The sequence below is a fragment of the Sminthopsis crassicaudata genome, chromosome 3, assembly GCF_048593235.1.
Source record: "Sminthopsis crassicaudata isolate SCR6 chromosome 3, ASM4859323v1, whole genome shotgun sequence".
In the NCBI taxonomy this organism is placed as follows: Eukaryota; Metazoa; Chordata; class Mammalia; order Dasyuromorphia; family Dasyuridae; genus Sminthopsis; species Sminthopsis crassicaudata.
Window position 1 is genome coordinate 582,084,592 of NC_133619.1, and position 21,397 is coordinate 582,105,988.

General features: G+C 34.6%; 2 protein-coding genes across 2 annotated transcripts; one reads left to right on the forward strand and one right to left on the reverse strand.

The window, feature by feature from the left end:
• Nucleotides 1-219: 219 nt before the first annotated feature.
• Nucleotides 220-5,066, forward strand: LOC141562450 (olfactory receptor 51H1-like). The gene is given in 3 exon segments (XM_074302485.1): nucleotides 220-240; nucleotides 4,060-4,528; nucleotides 4,531-5,066. Coding segments are annotated over 3 exon segments (1,026 nt in total).
• A 6,232-nt stretch (nucleotides 5,067-11,298) lies between these two features.
• On the reverse strand, nucleotides 11,299-12,249 carry LOC141559868 (olfactory receptor 51H1-like). The gene has a single exon (XM_074297524.1). The coding sequence runs from the start codon at nucleotides 12,247-12,249 to the stop codon at nucleotides 11,299-11,301; it is 951 nt and encodes a 316-aa protein (XP_074153625.1).
• Nucleotides 12,250-21,397: the final 9,148 nt, after the last annotated feature.

Sequence of the window (21,397 nt, forward strand, 5' to 3'; positions counted from 1 at the left end):
AAAAGTAGTGCAATTTTAACACTGACATAAGTTGTATATACAACTTCATTCTTCTTTTTCTTCCTTTGCTAAGAAATTTAATACCTTTGTTTTCTTTCCTCCCATCATCCAAATTTCTTTTCCAGAAAGACTGTCTTCCAGAGATTTATCTGGACACGAGACAAATCTTTTCTTTTCTCCTGCCATATTCAAGCTACCACCTTATCCCCAGAAAGACGAATGGCAAGCCATGGATTTAATGTGAGTCTTTCTTCACCTTTCATAGAAGAATTAAGTATGTTAGGATGTTACAGTTATGAGAAGAATACTATCTGGAGTCTCAGGATCTGTATTCACTCTATTTCATAGCATAAAAATAGCATCTTAGATCTTTTTCTGCCATCAAACAATTTTACAGGGCAGCTAAATCAACAACTGTCTCTCAGATATCACTTAATCACCCACTATCATTGTCTGTGTCACCAAGCCACAGGGAAAATTGTATTTTGCATATTATCTCATCAAAAAATGATATCTCTTAAAGGAATTTTGGCTGGCACAGGAATATAATGGGAGACCTTCCTGATAATCCTGAAATCATGTTATATAAGTGACTATCACATAACACTAAAGGTTGGAATACACACACTATTTGATGAAGGGCAAGTCACTTAGTACCTTATTTTTCATTTCTAAAATGAAATTCTAGAATGAGATGATCTATAAATTCTCCTCCAGTTCTAGGATTTTAAACCATCTATGATTATTTGATAGATTCTTCTTGCTCCATTTTGTTGGAGCAAAACTCTTTTACTTGAAGTTTCCCATATACAACATTACATTTTCCATCTCCATACTTTTGTACAAACTGTTTCCCAGACTCATAATAATATCCTGGATAATTTGAGCTTCTTGAGACCTTTATTTCCCATCAAGATTTAGCTAAAATGTCATCTCATGCTAGAATCTTTTCTTAATTCTCAGCTATTAAGTCTTCAAAAAGTAAAAATGAATGTATTTTACATTGGGATTTTGTTTACTTATCTGTATACATAATACTGTCACCCTGCTCCTAAATAATCTAAGTCTCTTGAGGCAGATATTTTTATTGAAATTGATCATCAGTACTCTGAGCACAAAGTCTTAACATCTAAGAGACATGCTATAAATATTTGTTGAATTTAAGTGAATTGAGGGGAAGTAAAGAGAAGGTAATGGAATTGTGTACTGCTGCCCTAGCTCCCATAAATTTTCTCATGCCTGAAAGTGGAAAGCCCTTCTCCAGGAATATGAAGTTTTCACTGCTAACCATACCAAGTAAGCAGTTTCATGTCCTTCTCCTGCTATTGATGGATGATATGTAAGTGGGTTTTTCAGTTTGAGGGAGACTGTGGGAAGGGATTGGAGAAACCCAGAGAAAGACATCTAGGTTTTAGTTCTAGTTACCCTCAACTCACTAATGCATTTATAAATTTAAGCAAGTTTCCTGGCTTCTCTGACATTTTGAAAAATGATTTAAGAAACCATACCCACCTATTCAACTAATAATTGTAAGACTAATAAAGGAATTGGTGTTCTGGTTCTTCTTTAAAAAAAAAGGGAGCACTACAAATAAATATATATTTATAAGTAAATTTACATGTAAACATGCCTTCCTAGATTTCTAGGGTACAATCTTTTCTTATCTCAGGAATATAGAGAATACTCCCAATTTTGTCCAGTATAACTGATTGGTAAGTAAATTTTGCATCACTTCCTTTCTCCCTTATCTGATCCACACTTTTGGTAACTTCCACTTGGAATTACCTTTTATTTACATTTTATATTGTTTTTTTCCTGTACTGAATAACAAAGTTCATTAATGAATCTTGTGCTCCATAAAAATCTTCTGTGTGAACACTATTGCAGTGTGAACAATATCGGTGTGTGGATGTGTTGGGATAAAGTAGGAGAAGGGGGGAGGGGCTGAGTAAGCAATACAGTCAGAATATAAAAAGTAGATATTTATGAAGATAGACTCAGGCTCTAGATGAGGATTTACTTTTTTCATTCCTTTTTTCTCCCTTTTCCTTTCTCTTTTGCCCTCCCCTCTCTTCCTTTCTCTTCCCCTTTTCTCTTATCCATTTCTTCCCTTCTCTTTTTTCCTTATTTCTTTTCTTCTCTTTCTTTTTCTTTCCTTTCCACTCTGCTTTGCTCACATAGAGATTTTGTTTTCTTTCCCAAAAAATAAAATTAAAAGGAATAGTTTTTTATTCTTAATTTTTAAGTTTACTGGTATCCATAAGTCTTTATTTACAAGGAAGAAAAACCATATAGTAAGAGAAAGCATGTACTTAGAAAAGAAATTTAACTTGAGTGGAATGTTTGAGAAACCAGGGGAAGACCAGAGCATTTTGTGAAAGGAGTGAAATCACCCAAGAGAGAACTAGCCAGTCTATAAACTAGTAGAAGTCAATCATTTAGATAATATGAAAGTTCCCTGATTTCTCCAAGGCTGGCACTCCCTCTACTAACATTAGTGACACCCATTTCATATTCTCTGTGAGATTCTCATCCCATCTCATCTACCTATATTAAAATTAACTAGAAACCAGACAGGCAAAGAGCCAATGAGTGTTTTGCAGTAGTTTCTAAAGCCAAGAAGCAAATGTTGTTTCAATTAATTGTAGAATAGTTCAGATGTTGGGATTAGATTTGAGGGATAATCAGCTGAAAGGAAGATTTTAAGAATTTCAAAAAGTATGACATAGCACATAGATCATTTTCCTTACTGATTAAAGAAAGAGTATTTTTATTTCCTAAGTTTCCTTCTCACCCCTCAGGTCAGAGGTGCCAGTTCTTATTTTGATCAAAACCTGGGCTGTTCTAAACCTTACATGGATAATCTAAATGCAGAATAATAACCAGATGTAGTATCCAAGAGTTCTAAAAGGTCTCAAGGTCAATGTTGTCAGTTGGTGTTCAGTCTCTACAAAAATTATGTCTTATTTTGAGACTTCAATGCATTAAACAGATGTTCAAAGCATCCTCATTGATGATAAAACAAGAAGTTTCATTCATATGATAAGGCTTTTTGAGTGTAGAAGACTTAGATTAATAGTCTCTGATTCATCTTAAGCTGAGCAGAGCATCTTATTGTTTCTAAGCACTTGTTTTATATTTGGAGCCCTTCTATAAATACCACTGGAAAAGAAACTGATGAACAGTTATAGTAAGTACTCTCTAGGGGTCACACAAATAATGAACTTCAGAAATGGGTTTTGAATCAAACTCCTGTTACTCCAAAGCCAGGTCTCTTTTAATTTACAATACTGAGTATAATCCTTCAGGTGGAAAATAGATATTTAATGAAAGAGTGAAGTATCAGAAAGTAAAGAAAGCTCAGAAGTAAGAAGAACATTTGACTTTTAGTATAAGATTAAAGAGAAGTTTGTTTTTTTATGAAAAGATAAACAGGAAACAAATCATATATAAGATTAAACTATTTATATTTCTATATGATGAAAGTACTAAGAAATTTATCACTACTAGGAAAGTCAGTGGAAGCCAGACACCGTGTTAGCAACTGGATGAATAGTAAATAAGACTTTCCCTACCTTCAAATTCTTTATATACTATTGCACCATGATTGTCCATACCTACAAAATAATTCAGGGAGGAAGCAATAACAGATGAGTTGATCAATTAAGATCTGGTTCATTTGATTACTTCTCAGTGGAACTCACTTTTCCACATTTTTTTCTCCTTTTTCCTCCTCACTTTTTACCACCCTACCCTAATCTGAAAGCTGACTGATTATATGTCTATAATTATTTGGTAAAATCTATTGTGTTTGTATACTTCATGGTAAAGATGATTAACAGTCACCAGGATATGAGCTCTCTATGTGGTTTTCAAAAAACATAACTACCTTAACTACTCTTAATTGTTTAAAATAAAAGTGCCCTTCCATAAGCAGCTACCTGGATGCTGGAGAACAACATTCTTGGTGATAGGTCACAGTGTCCAGAGCAACACTGACCATTTAACACATGCCCAAAGGTATTCTACCTATGCCCTTGTTTCTGCACCATTTTTCAGGAGTTTGCTGCTGAGTATGCTCCAAGAGCTTCCTCTTTACTGACCCTGCCCAAGTCAGCCACCAATCACTCCTTCTTTCAACACCTCCATTTTGTTCTGACTGGAATCCCTGGACTAGAAAAAGAGTATTATTGGATGGCACTTCCACTGGGTTTCATCTATGCTATTGCCATCTTAGGCAATGGCATCATCATATCTACCATCAAATCTGAAGCATCCCTGCACATCCCCATGTACTACTTCCTGTGTATGTTGGCACTCGCAGACCTGGGCTTGGCTCTCTGTACTTTGCCTTCCATGTTAGGAATCTTCTGGTTTGATTATAAAATTATTGCCTTTGATGCTTGCCTGGTCCAGATGTACTTTATTCACACTTTTTCAGCCATTGAGTCTGGAGTGCTGGTGGCCATGGCCTTTGACCGAGTTGTAGCTATACGGAACCCATTAAGGTATGGAACCATCCTTACCAGTGGGTAGTTTGTAGAATAGGGGCAGCCATCCTTACAAGGGCAGTCTGTGTGGTCTTTCCTGTACCCTTTCTAATCAAGCGACTCCCTTTCTACCGTTCCAATATCCTGTCCCATTCCTTTTGTCTCCATCAGGATGTCATGCGCCTTGCCTGTGCCAGCACCCGTGTCAATAGCCTTTATGGTCTTATTGCTGTTATTTTCACTAAAGGTTCAGATTCACTCTCTATCCTCCTTTCCTATGCATTTATCCTAAGCACAGTATTGTCCATTGCCTCTGGAGAGGGTCGACTAAAAGCACTCAACACTTGTGTTTCCCATATCTGTGCTGTGCTCATCTTCTATGTGCCACTCATTGGTGTTTCTGTTATTCATCGCTTTGGGAAGCATCTGTCTCCTCTGACTCATGCTCTTATGGCCAATGCCTACCTCCTTGTTCCTCCTGTGTTAAACCCCATAGTCTATACTGTGAAGACCAAAGAGATCAGAAGGAAGATTATCCAAATATTTACCCGGAGAAAGATCACTGTACAGGTTTAGGGCCATTCATACAAAGGATAAGGAGAGAGAGGTTTCCACTCTTATAAACAACAATTTTGATTGTCAAGAATAAAGTTTTTTTATTTTTCTCACACATGTTATTGCATGATTTCTATGGGAGTGGAGACAATCAACAATCAACCAAAAAGTGTTTATTAATTGCTTTTTCTCTTTACCAAAGCACTATATTAGTTCTTGAGGTTGTAAAAGAAAAAAAAAAACATTCTTTGTTCTCAAGGAGCTTGCATTTTATGAAGGGTAGACAAAATGTACGCATGTCAAATTATATACATAATAAATGTTCAGTAAATATTAAAGTTAGGCTGTAGCTATTTCCTGTGTTGAGAAAAATCTTATGCATAAGTTAACTCCTGAATTGATCCTTGAAGAAAACAAGGAATTATAAGAAATGGACATGAAGGACAAGAACATTATAGATATTGTTTGTGTGTGTGTGTGAAAAAGAGACAGAGATAGAGAGAGACAGAAACAGAGACAGAGACAGAGACAGAGACAGAGACAGAGAGAGGGAGACAGAGACAGAGACAGAGAGACAGAGAGACAGAAAGAGACAGAGGGAGAGAAAGAAAAAGAGACAGAGATAGAGAAACAATGAGACAGCTCTCACTTGAAATGTATATGTTTTGTAGAGGAAGACATGAAGGGAATGAATTTCTCTTTTTACTTAGTAGGACAAATCAAAAGAAACCCAACACCGTCATTGTTGAGGGCTATGACTACCCTTCTCATTCGATAGGGACAGGGCAGTTTCTCTACCTATTACAAATTACCAATTCCATAAGAACAAACCACAAATGAGACAATTATATGCATATTTGGTTAACTTAAAAAAAAAACTTTATTTCATTACTGGTGTGAATTTCTACTATGTCCCCAGATTTATCTGAATTATGCAAGAGCTTCTTAAACTTCTGATCAATCATAAAATCCTAGAGCTGGAAAGGATCATAGCAAGCATGTAATCACAAAACCAAATAGGAATGATTTCCTTCCATCTGCCTCTCCCGTAACAGCCTATTTTAGAAGAAAAGATAAAAACATAACAGAGTAGTCTGAAGCAGCACAAAGTGGTTTCTATGGTTTCAGCATAGAGGGTTTTTCTTAATATTAATATATAGTCAACATGTGCTGTTGAACATTGCAATGATCTGGTCTAGCTCCTCTGAAGGTCTCAGAATAAGTCCTTATCAGGATAAGCAAAAGTCCTTGCCCCACGTTGTGGAAGCCAATATGTGCTGTTGTCTCCAGAAACTGCCGATCACTCTCTGGTCTAGAGGAGAGACTTCTTCCTCCAGAGAGCCACCTCAACTCTGACCTAGAGCAGAGACTCTCTATCTTTTGAGTGCCTCCTTCTTTTATCCTCCCAGAGAATGGGCATTGGATAATGTAAGGGTTTCTGGGAAAAATTACTTCAACCAATGAACTTGCTCCTCCTAAGCATGCAAGCTCCTCCCCAGGAATTCACAAGTAAAACTCCCAGTAAAGGCCGGAAGTGGAGAATTGTTAAGTACCATCTTAGCACTTAGTAAAAACCTAATATCTCATTATCTTATTAGCACTTAGTAAGAACCTAACAGAACATCAGGCAAAAAAAAAAAAAAAATACTAAACCAATTCTATTTAACAAGAACTTATTAATGGAATACTTTTTATTAGGAACCATTCAATATACTGGAGGAAAAAAGACAAAAATGAAAAATAATCTCAAAGAATTTACATTTCTCTAGGGCCCAGCTTCTTAAACCATGGTTTATGATTCCATATGTGGTCTTGCAACTGAATGTAAGAGTTAAGAAATTATGATTTATCATCAGTGAATGTTTGATTTGTATATCTATTTCATATACTTATCTGCCCTGGGTCATGTAAAAATTTCTTTGGTGAAAAGGAGTTACAAGGGGAAAAAATTTAGGAAGCCCTGCTCTTGGGGATATAATTTATGCACATTAGAAAATAAAAATTCCTGTTGGGCTGGAGAAGTTGAGGAAAATTTAATGGATGGCCTCTTTGTGTTCATTTTCCTTTTTTCCAATTCCTTATTACCCTATCCTTGGACACTTCAATTCCTTTTTCTTCATCCTTAAATCGCTCTCTGGTTCTCCTGCTGGTCAGCTCTCATTTCCATCCTGCTAACCTTTAATGTTGGGTAACTCCAGCCATCTATTTACTTTAAAACTTCCTTCAGAATTTTAGAACAGTAACATTGCTGACATTCCACATCAAAGTCCTTTGAACATCTTAGCCCCATATTTCCATTGCTGTCTACAGTTTCACCTTTATTTTTCAGGAGTTTGCTGAAGTCACCTTAAATTGATTCTCAAAAGCCAATTTTTAATTTTTCAGTGTGAACACTTATATATTGTAAGTTAGGAAACCATCAAAAACACAGCTTGATATATTGTTTTATTTATTGTCTAGATTTGAGAGAACAAGAACAAAATTTTAATAAGGTGAATTAAATGTGTTTTGAACTCTTTTGGAGAGAAAGTTGTTGAACATTTTCCAGCTCCTCTGTGCCTATTTTTCTAGGGCATAGGAATTATATCACATACTTGTGTACCTCTAAAAACCAAAAAAGCCCCAAATTTTTCCCCAACTTTCCCTCTTTAATTCATAATACTTCCAGTCTGTTGGTCCGTGCTTATTTTTCCAGGACAGAGAAATCATAACAAATGCCTTATGTACCCCCCTAAAAACATTAAAAAACCATAATTTTCCCTTACTTTCCTCCTTTAATTCTTAATACCACTATCTTTGTTGCCAATGAGGCCTTGACTTGCAGAGTTATCTTTGACTTCTCTATTATTTAGCTTCATAACCAATTAATTGACAAATCTTCACTAATCCTTAATAAGAGAATTTTCAGTCTGGATTTGAATATCTCCAATGATCAGTAGTTTACTATCTTGTAAAGCAAGCTGTTTCATTTGGGGGCAATATAATACTTCAGAAATTTTACTTTATGTGGAAATGGCAATCTTCCTGCCTGTTACTTTCATGCTTCTATACTTTGTTCCTAGTCCTGTCTTATTGGCATAGGTAGGATAAAATCTTTCCAGTCTTGAATTTTATGTTTCATCAAATGTTCTAGATGAGGAAACTTCTTTGCCAATGCATATCTGCACCTTCTCAGCCCAATACAGCCTGAAAGTGCTCCCCAGAACATGGAGGGGTAGAATATAAACACACCTCTTTTTGATTTTGGTACCAGTTCTCTACTCAACCTTTTTTGATATCGAGGCCTGGCGTTAGGAAGACCTGAATTAAAATCAATACTTTGGCATCAGTTGTATCCTCCTAGGTAAGTCACTTAAACCTCTATTTGTTTCAGTTTCTTCACTGATAAAATCAAAATAACTACAGCATCTACATCACAGAGTTGTTATGAGGATAAATCGAGATAATATTTGTAAAGTTCTTATCCCAGTGGTTAGCACATTATAGATACTAAATAAATGCTTATTTTTGTCCCCATTAAACCAGAAATGTTTTTTTAATATATGTTTTTTCTTTTATCCATTCACTCATATATTCATTCATTCACCTATTCAGCAGGCTATGATTCTAACTTTTTTTTGATTTCCACATACTTTTTGAATCATGGATGGAGGATTAATTTTTAAATAATTAATTTAAACATCTAAAGATAATGCAAACATTCAAATCTTATAGAATGTCATTAATACTTGTCATTCCCAAACAAATCTTTACTAGACTTATACTATTTGAAAAATTGTTTCCTTATTGATAAAATTTAAACCATTAAATGCATTTCATAAGTGCCTATTGTTATGAAAGAAATGAGTAATGATGTCATTTCTGAATTCATAGTTGATCAACCATCAGAAGACCATATTTAAAATACAGAATAAAGTAATCACATAAAAGAAGTTCTAACAAAATACTATGTGAATAAGGTCAACAGAGGAATAAATATACCTTTAATAGTGGAGACTAAGAAAAAAATTCATATCATAGGTGTTCTTTGATCTGGTTCTTAAATAATGAGCAGAATATCAATATGAAATAAGGAGGAGGACATGCTTACTAAAGAGACTGATGAACAAAAACATGGAGCTGTGAAAGCATGGTATATGGTTGAGATGAAGAGTAATCAGGTGCTAGTTTTTTAGTTCTTACAGAAGAAAATGATTTCTTATTCTTTACTTTTACTGAGTTTAATGAATCCATGAAAGCTGACTTTTATCATCACATCCAATCCTTCAACAGAAGCAAGTGAAGAAAGGTAAAAAGAAAAAAGACCACTTTATCAACAACTACAAAACCAGATTTTTTCATTGTCCACTTTTCTGTTTGTCCTTTTGTTGAGGGCGGTAGCCCTTTGATATTCCTTGTTTGATCTCCAACTCCATTTGGGACTTGTTCCTTTGATACAAGATCTGGTCAAACTAGTTTGGGCTATCTGAGATGGCCAGGGTTTTACAGCCCCCATTCTAATCTGCTCAGATAGAACAAATGCCAGCAGGAAATTCCTTTTTGGGAAGAGACTTCTGTCTGTCCCCAAAAGATAACAAGAGAATCCTTATCTTATTTACATCACTCTGAGGAACCTCTTTACATCACTGCATAAAAGAGAGAACTCAAAAATCTTCTCTTTGCAAAATGGGCCTTGTACCATGCAGCCATTTTGCCCACCGGTTCTCCGGTGTTTCCATTCTAATCAATAAAGACTATGTTTCCATACAGCATTAAGTAGCAAATTCCTTTGCTGCCGAACCCACCATTGGTTACTTTGGGGAAGGAAGGAAAGAGAGAAAAGGAATTAACCCATCTCTGTTTAGACCACAATTTACTCCTCATCATTTACTCCTCATCACTTTGGTTTCAGGAGATTTTAATCTAAAAGTACATAAGAATAAAACACTTTTATTCTTCTCTACTTGAATATTTTTTAAACCTTAACTGATTTCACTTCTCCAATTCTAAAAAGAGAACCAAGAATTCAACCAGCAATGACAGGTAATTATTTGTTGACCTCATGCCTAATGTAATTCATAACAAGGAGTTCACAAGCCAGATCATTGGTCCATGAGATTCATAGCTGGAAGCTTTTTAGATATAATCTAGTTAAATTATTTTATTTTATTTTGCCAAAGGTTACATAAAGTATAAGAAGAAAAGTTAGGATTCAAACCTAGATTTTTTGATTCCAAATTGACTAAACATTTCCCTTTGTCAGTTAAAATTCAAATACTTTATTAATTCAAGAAAGAATATAGAAGTTATTCATGAAGCTCATATCCAACTTAGTGTAAGTATATGTGAAAATGTACATTATATACATGTACATATTTGTATACATCCACATAAACATATATTATACATCTATACATACATGTAAGTATGTATGTAAATATGGGTTCATGTAAATACTTGCACATATATACTATATATATGTACATATATCTATATCTATATCTATAGATATAGATATGCTGCATTTGGAATCAGATTTTTTTTTGTAAATTCCAACTTTTCCACTTAGTAAAAATATGAGTCACTTCTCTTTTCATTTTCTCAATTTGCTAATTTATACAAGTAGAATAATAATTCTTATTTTGTCTGCTTCACAAGATTATTGAGGTTCTTCAAGCACAGAATGGATAATCCCTTCAGGGATATTCTTGACAAAATTTATGCTTTGGGCATTAGTTAACCTAGATTACTAGGCAACAATTCTGTCAACTATAGGAATATATAGATCTATGAAAATCACATGGAAGCATGTATGAGGAAGAACCCTATGATCATGAAATGATATGAAATGCTATGATATCAAGATGACATATAATTTATCTTCAATTTTGGTAGTAATCTACATGCCCTCTCCCTCCCCCCACCAATGGTAAGGAAATTGTAGTGGTTTCAGTATTATTTACTAGCAATATCTACGGACCATTAGGTAGCACAAAGAAAGAGTACTTGACCTGGAGTCTGGTCTCAGAACTTTACTAGAGGAGTAACCCTAGAAATTCACTTAATCTGTGTCATAATTTCCTCAAATTTAAAATGGATATCACAACAGCACCTGCTTTGCAGGGGTGGAGCGAAGATCATGTGAGATATTTGTAAGACACTTAGTGCAATGCCTAGTACATAGTAAGTATGCTATAAATGATATTAATGTTTATCCTTCTTACCCTCCTTACTTGGATATTTTCACTTCATTTCTTCTCAGCCCAAATATCTACTAAGTCCTGACTTTTCTCCTAAAGAATACTTGGACTATCCTCTTACGAATCTGCTTAGTTTTTATACTGTAGATGATGGGGTTAAGCACAGGTGGGAGTAACAGGTACACATTGGCCATCACTGTGTGTATAATGGGTGATAGGTGCTTTCCAAAGCGGTGGATCATGGTAGCACCAATAAAGGGTATGTATAAGAGCAACAAAGCACAAATGTGAGAGAGGCAGGTATTGAAGGCTTTGAGTCTCTCAGCCCATGAAGCAATGCCCAGCACTGTCTTCAAGATGAGCACATAAGAAAAGAGAATGATAAGGACATCCAACCCCAAAGTAAAAATGACAACAATAAGGCCATAAAGACTATTAACACGTGTGCTAGCACAAGCAAGTCGCATGATATCTTGGTGAAGACAATAAGAGTGGGAGAGGACATTGGAGCGGCAGAAAGGCAGTCTCTTAATAAGAAAGGGCACAGGAAAGACTACACAGACAGCACGGGCAAGGGCAGCTACTCCAATCTTGCCAATGACTCCAGAGGTGAGAATGGAAGTATAACGCAATGGATCCCGAATGGCTACAAAGCGATCAAAGGCCATGGACACCAACACTCCAGATTCCATGATTCCAAATACATGTATAAAGAACATCTGAGTGATACAGTTATCAAAAGGGATTTCAGGAGCATTAAACCAGAAAATGCTGAGCATTGTGGGCAGAGTAGACACACAGAGACCCACATCTGTCAGTGCCAAAATAGAGAGAAAATAGTACATGGGCTCATGGAGGCTACTATCGATTTTAATAATGGATAAGATGGTTCCATTGCCAAGAAGAGTGAGGGTGTATAGTATTCCCAATGAGAATGCCATCCAGGGGTTCTTCTCTGGCATTCCAGGTATCCCTGTCAGCAAAAAACTGTGATGATTGAAACGAGAAGTATTCATTGTAAACATGGTATCACCAGCAGGAGATTTCTTTGCTTAGGAGACAACTCCTGAAAGGAAAGAACATTCTGTTGTTTGTTAGGTAGAAAGGTGCAGTTTGATCAGGACAGAAGGGAAAGAGAAACAAGGTTTTCTTTTTGTTGTTTTTTTTTTTAAACCCTGATTTTAGATCTTATTTCCTTGAGGGTCTCATATATGATAACTATCTTTAATGGTTTTGGTTTGTCTGAAAAAATGAGGATACAAATAGAAAAGCAGTATCCTTAAGATTTAATATTCAATAAGAATTCATTACTTGGTAAAAACTTTTTAGGACAACTAAAAAGCAACAAGGCAGAAACTGGATATAGACCAATATTTTACATTATTTACCTAGATGAGATAAAAATGCTCATATGGCCTGGATATAAATAGAGATTTTAAGAGAAAATTGGAATATATTCCTTATTAGATTTATAGATTTGTAAATAATTTGGTAATAAGGAATGTTAGGTGTAAAATGAATAAATTTGATTATATTAAAATAAAAAGGTTTTATGCAAACCAAATGTAGCCAAGACTTGAAGAAAAGCAGACAATTGGGAGGGGGGATTCATAAATAGTTTCTTAAGTAAATCTAAATTATATAAAGAATTTTGTCAAATCTATAATTACATGTCATTACCTAATTAATAAATGCTCAAAAGATATGAACAAGTACTTTTCAGATGAGGAAATCAAAACAATTAATACCATATAAAAATGCTCTAAATCATTATTGATTAGAGAAATACAAATTAAAACAACTTTGAGATATATTGTATACCTACCAGATTGACTAAAATGTTTATCAGGAGGAAATTGACAAATGTTGGAAGGGATGTGAACAAATTGGGATATTAATACATTGCTGGTAAAATTGTGACCTAAAACTAATCTGGAATTGTGACCAGAGTTATTAAACTGCCTATACCCTTTGACCCAGAAATAGAACTACTTGGTTTATTTTCAGAGAAGATTAGGGAAAAAAGGGAAAGAACATATATATTTTAAAATGTTTATAGTAACTCTCTCTGTGGTGGCAAAGAAATGGAAATTGCAGAAATGCCCATCAGTTGGGCAAGTAGTGGTATGTGATTGTGCTGGAATAATACTGTGCTATAAGAAAGTTAAATGATTTTAGGAAAAAAAAAACATGGAAATGCTTGTATGAAATAATGAAGAATAAAAGAGCATAACCAAAAGCTATTGTTTACAGTAACAATAATATTGTTGTAAGAACAACTGTGAGGCAATGAGTTCTTTTGACTCATATATATCCAAATTTAAGATAAAAGATATAGGAAGAAAGATACTTTCTGCATCTAGAGAAAAAACTGATTAAATGAAGTATGTATAGAATAATTTTTACTATATATGTAAATATATATCTATAAGTGTGTCTATATATATTATGTGTTTATACACACACATACACTCATTTTTTTTTTTTACTCACACAGGGCAGTACTCACAAGATGGCCAGAAAAAGCAATATAAGAATAGTCTCAAATCATCTCTTAAGAACTTTAGAATCAATTGTCTGATATGGGAGACAATGGCATAGGATTGCTCAGCATGATATGTCCTCATCAGAGAAGATGCTATGCTCTATGAGCAAAGCAGAATTGATATAGCTCAGAAGATATGTGAGATACGTAGTTAGAGAAGCCACCACAAGTGTTCTTATGGACTGTTTGTGTCCAACCTGTGGCAGAGCTCTCCAAGCTCATGTTAGTTAATCTGATGAACCACAGTCAGACACACTGTAACTCCACTCTAACATAGTGATGTAATTTTGGTCCTCTTGAAAAACAAAGGACAACAACTAACCAACCAACCAACCACACAATTATCTATATATGATGGTGGTTATTTCTAGGGCAGGAGGAGGGGAGGGAAGAAAAAAAGGAATTTACTGTTATTATATAATTTGTGTAATAATTCTGTTGTATATTTGAAAAATATAGCATGTTGTGTATGGTAGATTTGCCATTTCATTTGCAATCATCTTTTTGATTGTACACTATGTTATGGAAATACTTGTATTATTATAAAACAAAGAAAAAAAGTTAAGTAGCACTTGGAATCCAGACACAAGGACTTGGAGATTTAAGTCTGGGGGACACTATTATTTCCATGTTTGTTTTTGAAGTTTAAATGTTGTCAGAGAAATAGCAAAAGCAATAGGGAAAATTCTTAGTAATTTTAAAGTATGTCATACTAGGGCAACGGTCTCTCAAATTATCATTCCCCTTGAAATACACTCTCTACAACACAACTATCTTTATGCTCATGGAAACTTCCTAAGCACATAACATAATAATAGACAAACTTATTCCCCATATCTATTTACATATGATAATTTATTAAAAGATAATTTTAATAAATAGGGGCAGCTAGTTGGTGCAGTGGATAGAGCACCAGCCTTGAAGTCAAGAGAACCTGAGTTCAAATCTAGTCTCACTTCTTAGTTGTGTGGCACTGGGCAAGTCACTTTATCCCAATTGCCTCAGGAAAAAATAAATTCAAATATACACTGATTTACAGAAATGTATATGTGTGAACATAAGCACACAGTTATTCATCTGTAAATGTTATAACACATATGCAGAAACTAGCCTGTTTTCATATGAATAGGTCACACTACAACTAGCTTTGTGGAAATGGAAAGAACTACTATTCAGAGCTGTTAAGAATGATGAGATATGTTGACTAGGACTACCCTGGCTACCATAACAATTAGCTTCCCACTGAGTGGATGCCCATCAATTGGAGAATGGCTGACTGACCAGCAGGATGATTTCAGAAAGGCCTGGAGAGACTCACATGAACTGCTGCTGAGTGAAATGAGAAGGACCAGGAGATCATTACATACTTCAACAACAATACTATATGACGATCAATTCTGATGGACGTGGCCCTATTCAACAATGAGATGAACCAAATCAGTTCCAATAGAGCAGTAATGAACTGAACCACCTACACCCAGTGAAAGAACTCTGGGAGATGACTATGAACCACCACATAGAATTCCCAATCTTTATATTTTTGTCTGCCTGCATTTTTGATTTCCTTCACAGGCTAATTGTACACTATTTCAAAATCTGATTCTTGTTATACAGCAAAATAAGTGTTTGGACATGTATACATATATTGTATTTATCTTATACTTTAACATATTTACCATGTATTGTTCAACCTGCCATCTGGGGGAAGGGGTGGGGAAAGAAGGAAAAAGTTGGACAAAAGGTTTTGCAATTGTCAATGCTGAAAAATTACCCATGCATAATAATAAATAATAATAAAAAATAAATAAAATAAATAAAAATAAATAAAAAGCTATAATAATAAAAAAAAATTACAAATTACAATTAGCTTCCCTTCTCTAGTCTCAACTTTCCCACCAATAAAATGGAGATTGTATTACTTATATTACTCCAGGACTCTGTTAGTTCTTGTCTTTATTCTGTGACCAAGAAATGGAAAGAGATCCTGCAATTCATCTCACTCCATGTTGATTACAAATACAAGAAGGGAGAAAAATACTTCTCTGAGTTATCTAAGGACAGAATCTATTCCAAACTTAAGTGTATCCTGGGCAAAACTTACCTGGATAAAGTACTTGTATTATGAGTGTAATCCTAATAATCTACCACATTTGCACTAAACATAAGGCAGAAAAAAGCTGCCAGAAGTTTGACATTTGGACGTATCTAAAATATATCGGTGACTGACATTCATCATAATATTGTAATCAAGAGCAAGAAAACTATATACACAATGATCACAGCAATGTAAATAACTACCATGAAAGTTGAAAGTCTATTAACAAATTACAAATAAAATAAAGATACAAAGAGGCATTTCATTCATTTCCTTTGTAGATATATAGACATATATTTTCATATTTGTTGCATGTATTCATCCATTTTATTGATTAATGTTTCTATTTTCTTTGAAATATTCTTTGATATGGCATAAAATTCTGGGATGAATATGCATGAAAAAATTAGTCATTAAAAGCAAAGCATATCAATAAAATGTACTTCATTAGAAAAATAATTTTTTTCTTTACATCTTTTTAGGACTTGACAATGTAATACCATATGGTTCCACTTGGAAAATGTTACCATGGCCAAAACTCCTTTCCACAGAAACCACACTCTTCTTTGCTAAACCCCATCCTCCTTGTGTCCTTATCCTACTTTTCTCTACCCTTTTATCGTATAATACCTGTTTTATTATTAACAAAGTTCTTTGTAATATCAAATATGTGCCTCTATACCAGTTATGTGGTACTTATTTTATATTCATTTATATGTACACATGCTATGCTACCTCTCTCTATCATCTTAGAACTAAGCTTCTTGAGGGTAAAAATTCTTTTGCTTCATGGGCAATCACCTTTTTATTATTATACTATGTGATCTAAATGCTTGTATGATTTCATAAATTAAAATAAAATAATTGTATTTATAGATTGCACAGATCCTGGTGCTTAGCGGTTGCTTCGTAAATTCTTATCAGTTGAATTATTTGACTCACAGGATTGCTGCCAAAAACATCTCATTATCTGTCCATTGCTATAGGAATTCAATCTATCTTTATTTCAATGTAGCCACTCTGTGCTCTATTCCTACCAATGACATTGTGATGAGACACAGTTGAATGTAATGGCTTTTGTAATGGCTTTTGATCCATGAGTTCTCATTTTCATTGTAGAGATGAGACATAGAATCAAATGCATAAGATACATTGTCAAGTGGAAGCATGTTCAAAGACCTGGGAGAAGACTAGATCAGTTTTTGTCATGATAATTAAAGAAAACGATATGGAAGGAGTTGCATTTGAATTGATCCTAGATGGAGGGTTAAAAGTACACCTGATATAGATCAGAGGGGAACCCAGACACTAAGACCAAATTGAGAAATGACACATTTATGGATTTATGTCATTAACTTGAACACATTTGGAGTTTCTTACACACAAACTTCGAAATATCCAGATAGATTCATCCTAAGCACAAATAAGCAAATGAATGCATGAATGAAAAAGAAAAACATTTAAAAATAATTATTTTCTTATTCTGTGTCAATTGCTGGGCTAAGCCCTGAGAAAACAAATACAAGTAAATACACCTTACTATACCATAGAAATGTACAAATTTTCCTACTCACTATGACTATAAGGTCTCTCTCAGACTCTCCTCTACAATTCATGGACAACTACATATTCTGTTCAGTCATATCTGATTCTTCCTTATCCTATTTGGGGTTTTCTTGGCAAAAAAAACTGAAGTGGTTGTCCATTTTCTTTTCCAGGTAATTTTATAGATGAGCAACTGAGGCAAACAGGACTAAGTGACTTGCCTGGAGTCACACATCTGGTAAGGATCTGAGGCAAGATTTGCGATGTTTTCTTACCTATGGCCTGGAATCTAGTGGCACTGTGCCAGCCAGATGCTTCAACTACAAATGCTCCTATACAAATATTTTCATACATACATCTGTGTTCTGTATCAATAATATACAGATACAAATACTTGTACATGAACAAGATGAAACTGTCATGCATGGAAGATAAACATATATTTTGTCTGCCTCTGTTTCTTTCTTGTCTGTTTCCTGTTTTCTCTGTGTCAGTCTCTCTGTCTCTTATTTTTCTCTCTCATTCACATTCAAACACAAGTAGCCACATTCTTCTGCTTTTTCCACAAAGGGGCTATGTACTTCTATGCACAAATACTCTCCTTGATCTCAACAGGAAACTCCCCACATCTTTCCCTATTGTTCTCACACTCTGCTTCTTTCCTTTCTTTTATTTCTTCTCTCAAGGCAAAGAGATCTCACCAATCTTTCTTTGTTATTTAATTGTTCAACAGTCAATCAATGGGAAAAGATGAACCTCTTGGAGTTTATTTATATGTTATGCGTTTTTTTTTTAAGTTCTCCTGCTCTTTCAGTCTGTGGACAATTGAAAGCCAGCTATATTTCTATTTTTCCATCTTCTATCTATTAATGGGAACTTAAGCTATATAAGCAAGATAATCTTCCGCAAAACAACGCTGAATCTCCTTCTTTTTAAATGTTAACAAACTGTCCCTTTCTTTGTTTTGTTTCTTCCTTTTGATGATATCTACCTATCTCTGGACTCTCTGTTTATAACTTCTGGATATGCTTAATGTTAGTGAAGTGAATTGTAATACTGTGCCATAGAAATCCCCCACACTGATGTTTTAAAAATTTTCTCTAATCTCTGACTATGGAATGAATGTCCACATCCCCTTGAAAGAGTACTCTGTATTTGGCCAGGAAACATGGGGTGCAAGACTGAAGCCTGGAAAAAAAAGGAGCTTTGTATCCCCTCTGGAATTCTATTGAGCATCTATTGATTCTACCTCTAGTTTTAAGTTTTTTTCTGACTCTTTGTGATCTTATTTGGGGTTTTCTTGGTAAAGATGACAGAGTAATTTGCCATTTCCTTCTCCAGGTCTTTTTTTTTTTTTTTTTTTTTTTACAGATGAGGAAACTGAGGCAAACAGGGTTAAGTAACTTGTCCAGTGTCACACAGCTGTTTTAAGTGTGTGAGGCCATGTTTGAAATCAGGTAGAGGAGTGTTCCTGACTCCATGAACAACATTCTGATTCTATCTATGAATGTAATCTAGACATTAATGAATGTAAATCTAGGCATGGTTAGGAGTTATTAAACTTCATACAAATTCAGTTATGTGCAATGACCCATTCCATTCCTCTTTAAAGAGATCTAATAGATGCATACATTTATACAAAAAATGAATGAATAAGTAGGGTCTGCATATGGTGTTCTCTGATTGTGGTTTTGCTTCATAGTATGATGGACCTGCAAGCAGAAAGCCTTGAAGTTAGACTTAGGAGCTAGACTGCCTATCCATGTGAATCAATTCCTTGGAAAAAGTTTAGTTCAACACATTCTAGTTGTGATTCTGTTCCTGAATCATTAGCTTAGCAGGACAGATTGATGCAAAAAACTCTAGACATAAGAATAAGAAGCTACGACCTTGAATCCTGCCTCTGACCTAGGTTAGCTATGAGATCTTGCTTAAGTCCTTGCCATTTCTCTCTGACACTTTTCTGTACAATGAAGGGGATACTTCATTCACTTACTTAAGCAAAATGCCATAAAGATGGTGCTCTGTCAACCTTGGGTTTCTAAAAAAGTGAGATGTTCCATTCTAATCTACATTTCATCCTTTACCTTATTTTCTGAGAAGTCACGGCATGGTGGATCTGCTTGTTCCAGGAACGTGTCTCAATATTCCATCTATGTGATTTCCACTTTCCTTAGAATTACTTTCTTTCTGTCTTTGTCTCTGTCTGTCTCTTTGTCTCTTTCTCTCTCTCTCTGTCTCTGTCTCTCTGTCTCACAGACACACATACACATTCACACAGATGCATGCACATACATCCATGTACACACTAACCCAATCCTTAGGTAATCTTCTTTGGGAAAAGAACCAATTGTGGGTGAAGGTGAAAGAAGCCAGCTTGGAAAGAAATAACTGTTTCATTAGCTTCTTCTTATCTGTCCTCATTAAGATTTCAATCCTTGTTTCCTCTTTAATTTAATTCAGTTTCATCTGTTTGCAAGCATTACATTGTTATTAAGCCTGAACTGGCTAGACCTAAGCTCATCAGCCTTTAATTAGGATGGTAAAATGTACCCTTGAGAACACTTTTGTTCCCAAACTAACGGGCTGTTTAATAGCTGGTTAGTAGGAGTCATTATCCTCATCAAATGCAAATTTTTATAACCAATATTTGACTGAATGGTCAGTAGTTTATTTTTAAAGTAATTTGAATTGAGTTTGTTGACTTAGATAAGAGTACAGTTTTGTACTTTTATTTTTTTGTTCTATTTCTTAATGTAATGATAAGAAGAGAATGGTAAAATCCATAGGTATGTCAGTTAGATCATTCATTACTTTGTAGTTATTTAGTGACCAAAGAAAAATATTCTGCTCACTACATCCAATTGCTTTCATGTCTAATTCTTACTGGAATTGCATGAGATGGAATTTTTTTTTTTTTAAAGAGAGTATATTCTAAGTAGTCAATTCCCCTCTCCCCCTCTCCCCCCCTCCCTCAGCTTTGCTTAAAGGAAGATTAATGCTTACTTTTACCCCCAGTATAATCTTTTCTTGTTCTTGATTTCTAGTTCCTTCTCCCTTCTTCTTCATTCCCTGTTGACTATAGAATTTGTATGTATGTTTGTGATTGAAAATGAAAATAAAAACATCATAATGTATATCCTTACTGACCTCAATTCCCTATTCCTGAAGCTTCTCATCTCTTTGATGCTTCCTCCACTGAATTTGTTTCACACTCCTGGATGCTTCTTCAGCATCGCCTTTCCATATCACATGTTATTCATTCATTAGTTTTTATTGTGCTTTTTTTTTTTTTTTTTGTTATTCTTACCTGCCTTTCTTTTCTTGATACAAATTCTAGCTCTTCCTTCACCAAGGTGAGAATTCTGAGCTCTTATGTTAGCATTTTAAATCCCAAGGGGTACCCTGAGTGTCTAGAAGGCCCTGATAATTCCCTAGCTCCCAATCAAACAAAATGGGCCATTCTTTACAGAAATTTCTCCTTCTAGCATATGTGGGAGAGGTGGAGATGGGAAGACAGATTTATATACATACCAAATCATTAAAGGAATTTCATATGCTTCAAAATAATTTCAAAGCCCTGATATATATGTATATATATACACACACATATATATATATATATATATATACATATTCTTATATATATGAAAAGCCGGTAAGAAGTAAAATACAGGTTTTTTTTTACTTGAAACTAAGGAAACATTCCCTGCATCAGTAATAATTCACATTGCAGTTTATTAATGGAACAGGGAATGTAGAAGATAGTTATGATGTTCATATCCAACTTTATATGAAGAGGTGTGTATGCATATACATGTTGTATATGTAGATATTTGTGTATATCCACATATATTACTTATCATACTCATAGATGTATGCGTTTACACACACATACACACACACATATATATATAAATTCATATACACAAATACTGGATATATGTGTCTGTATACATGTATATATTTGTCTGTATATATCAACTTA

Excerpts from the sequence above, each read along its gene's own strand:
- LOC141559868 (XM_074297524.1), bottom strand. The coding sequence starts at position 12,249 with ATGTTTACAATGAATACTTCTCGTTTCAATCATCACAGTTTTTTGCTG.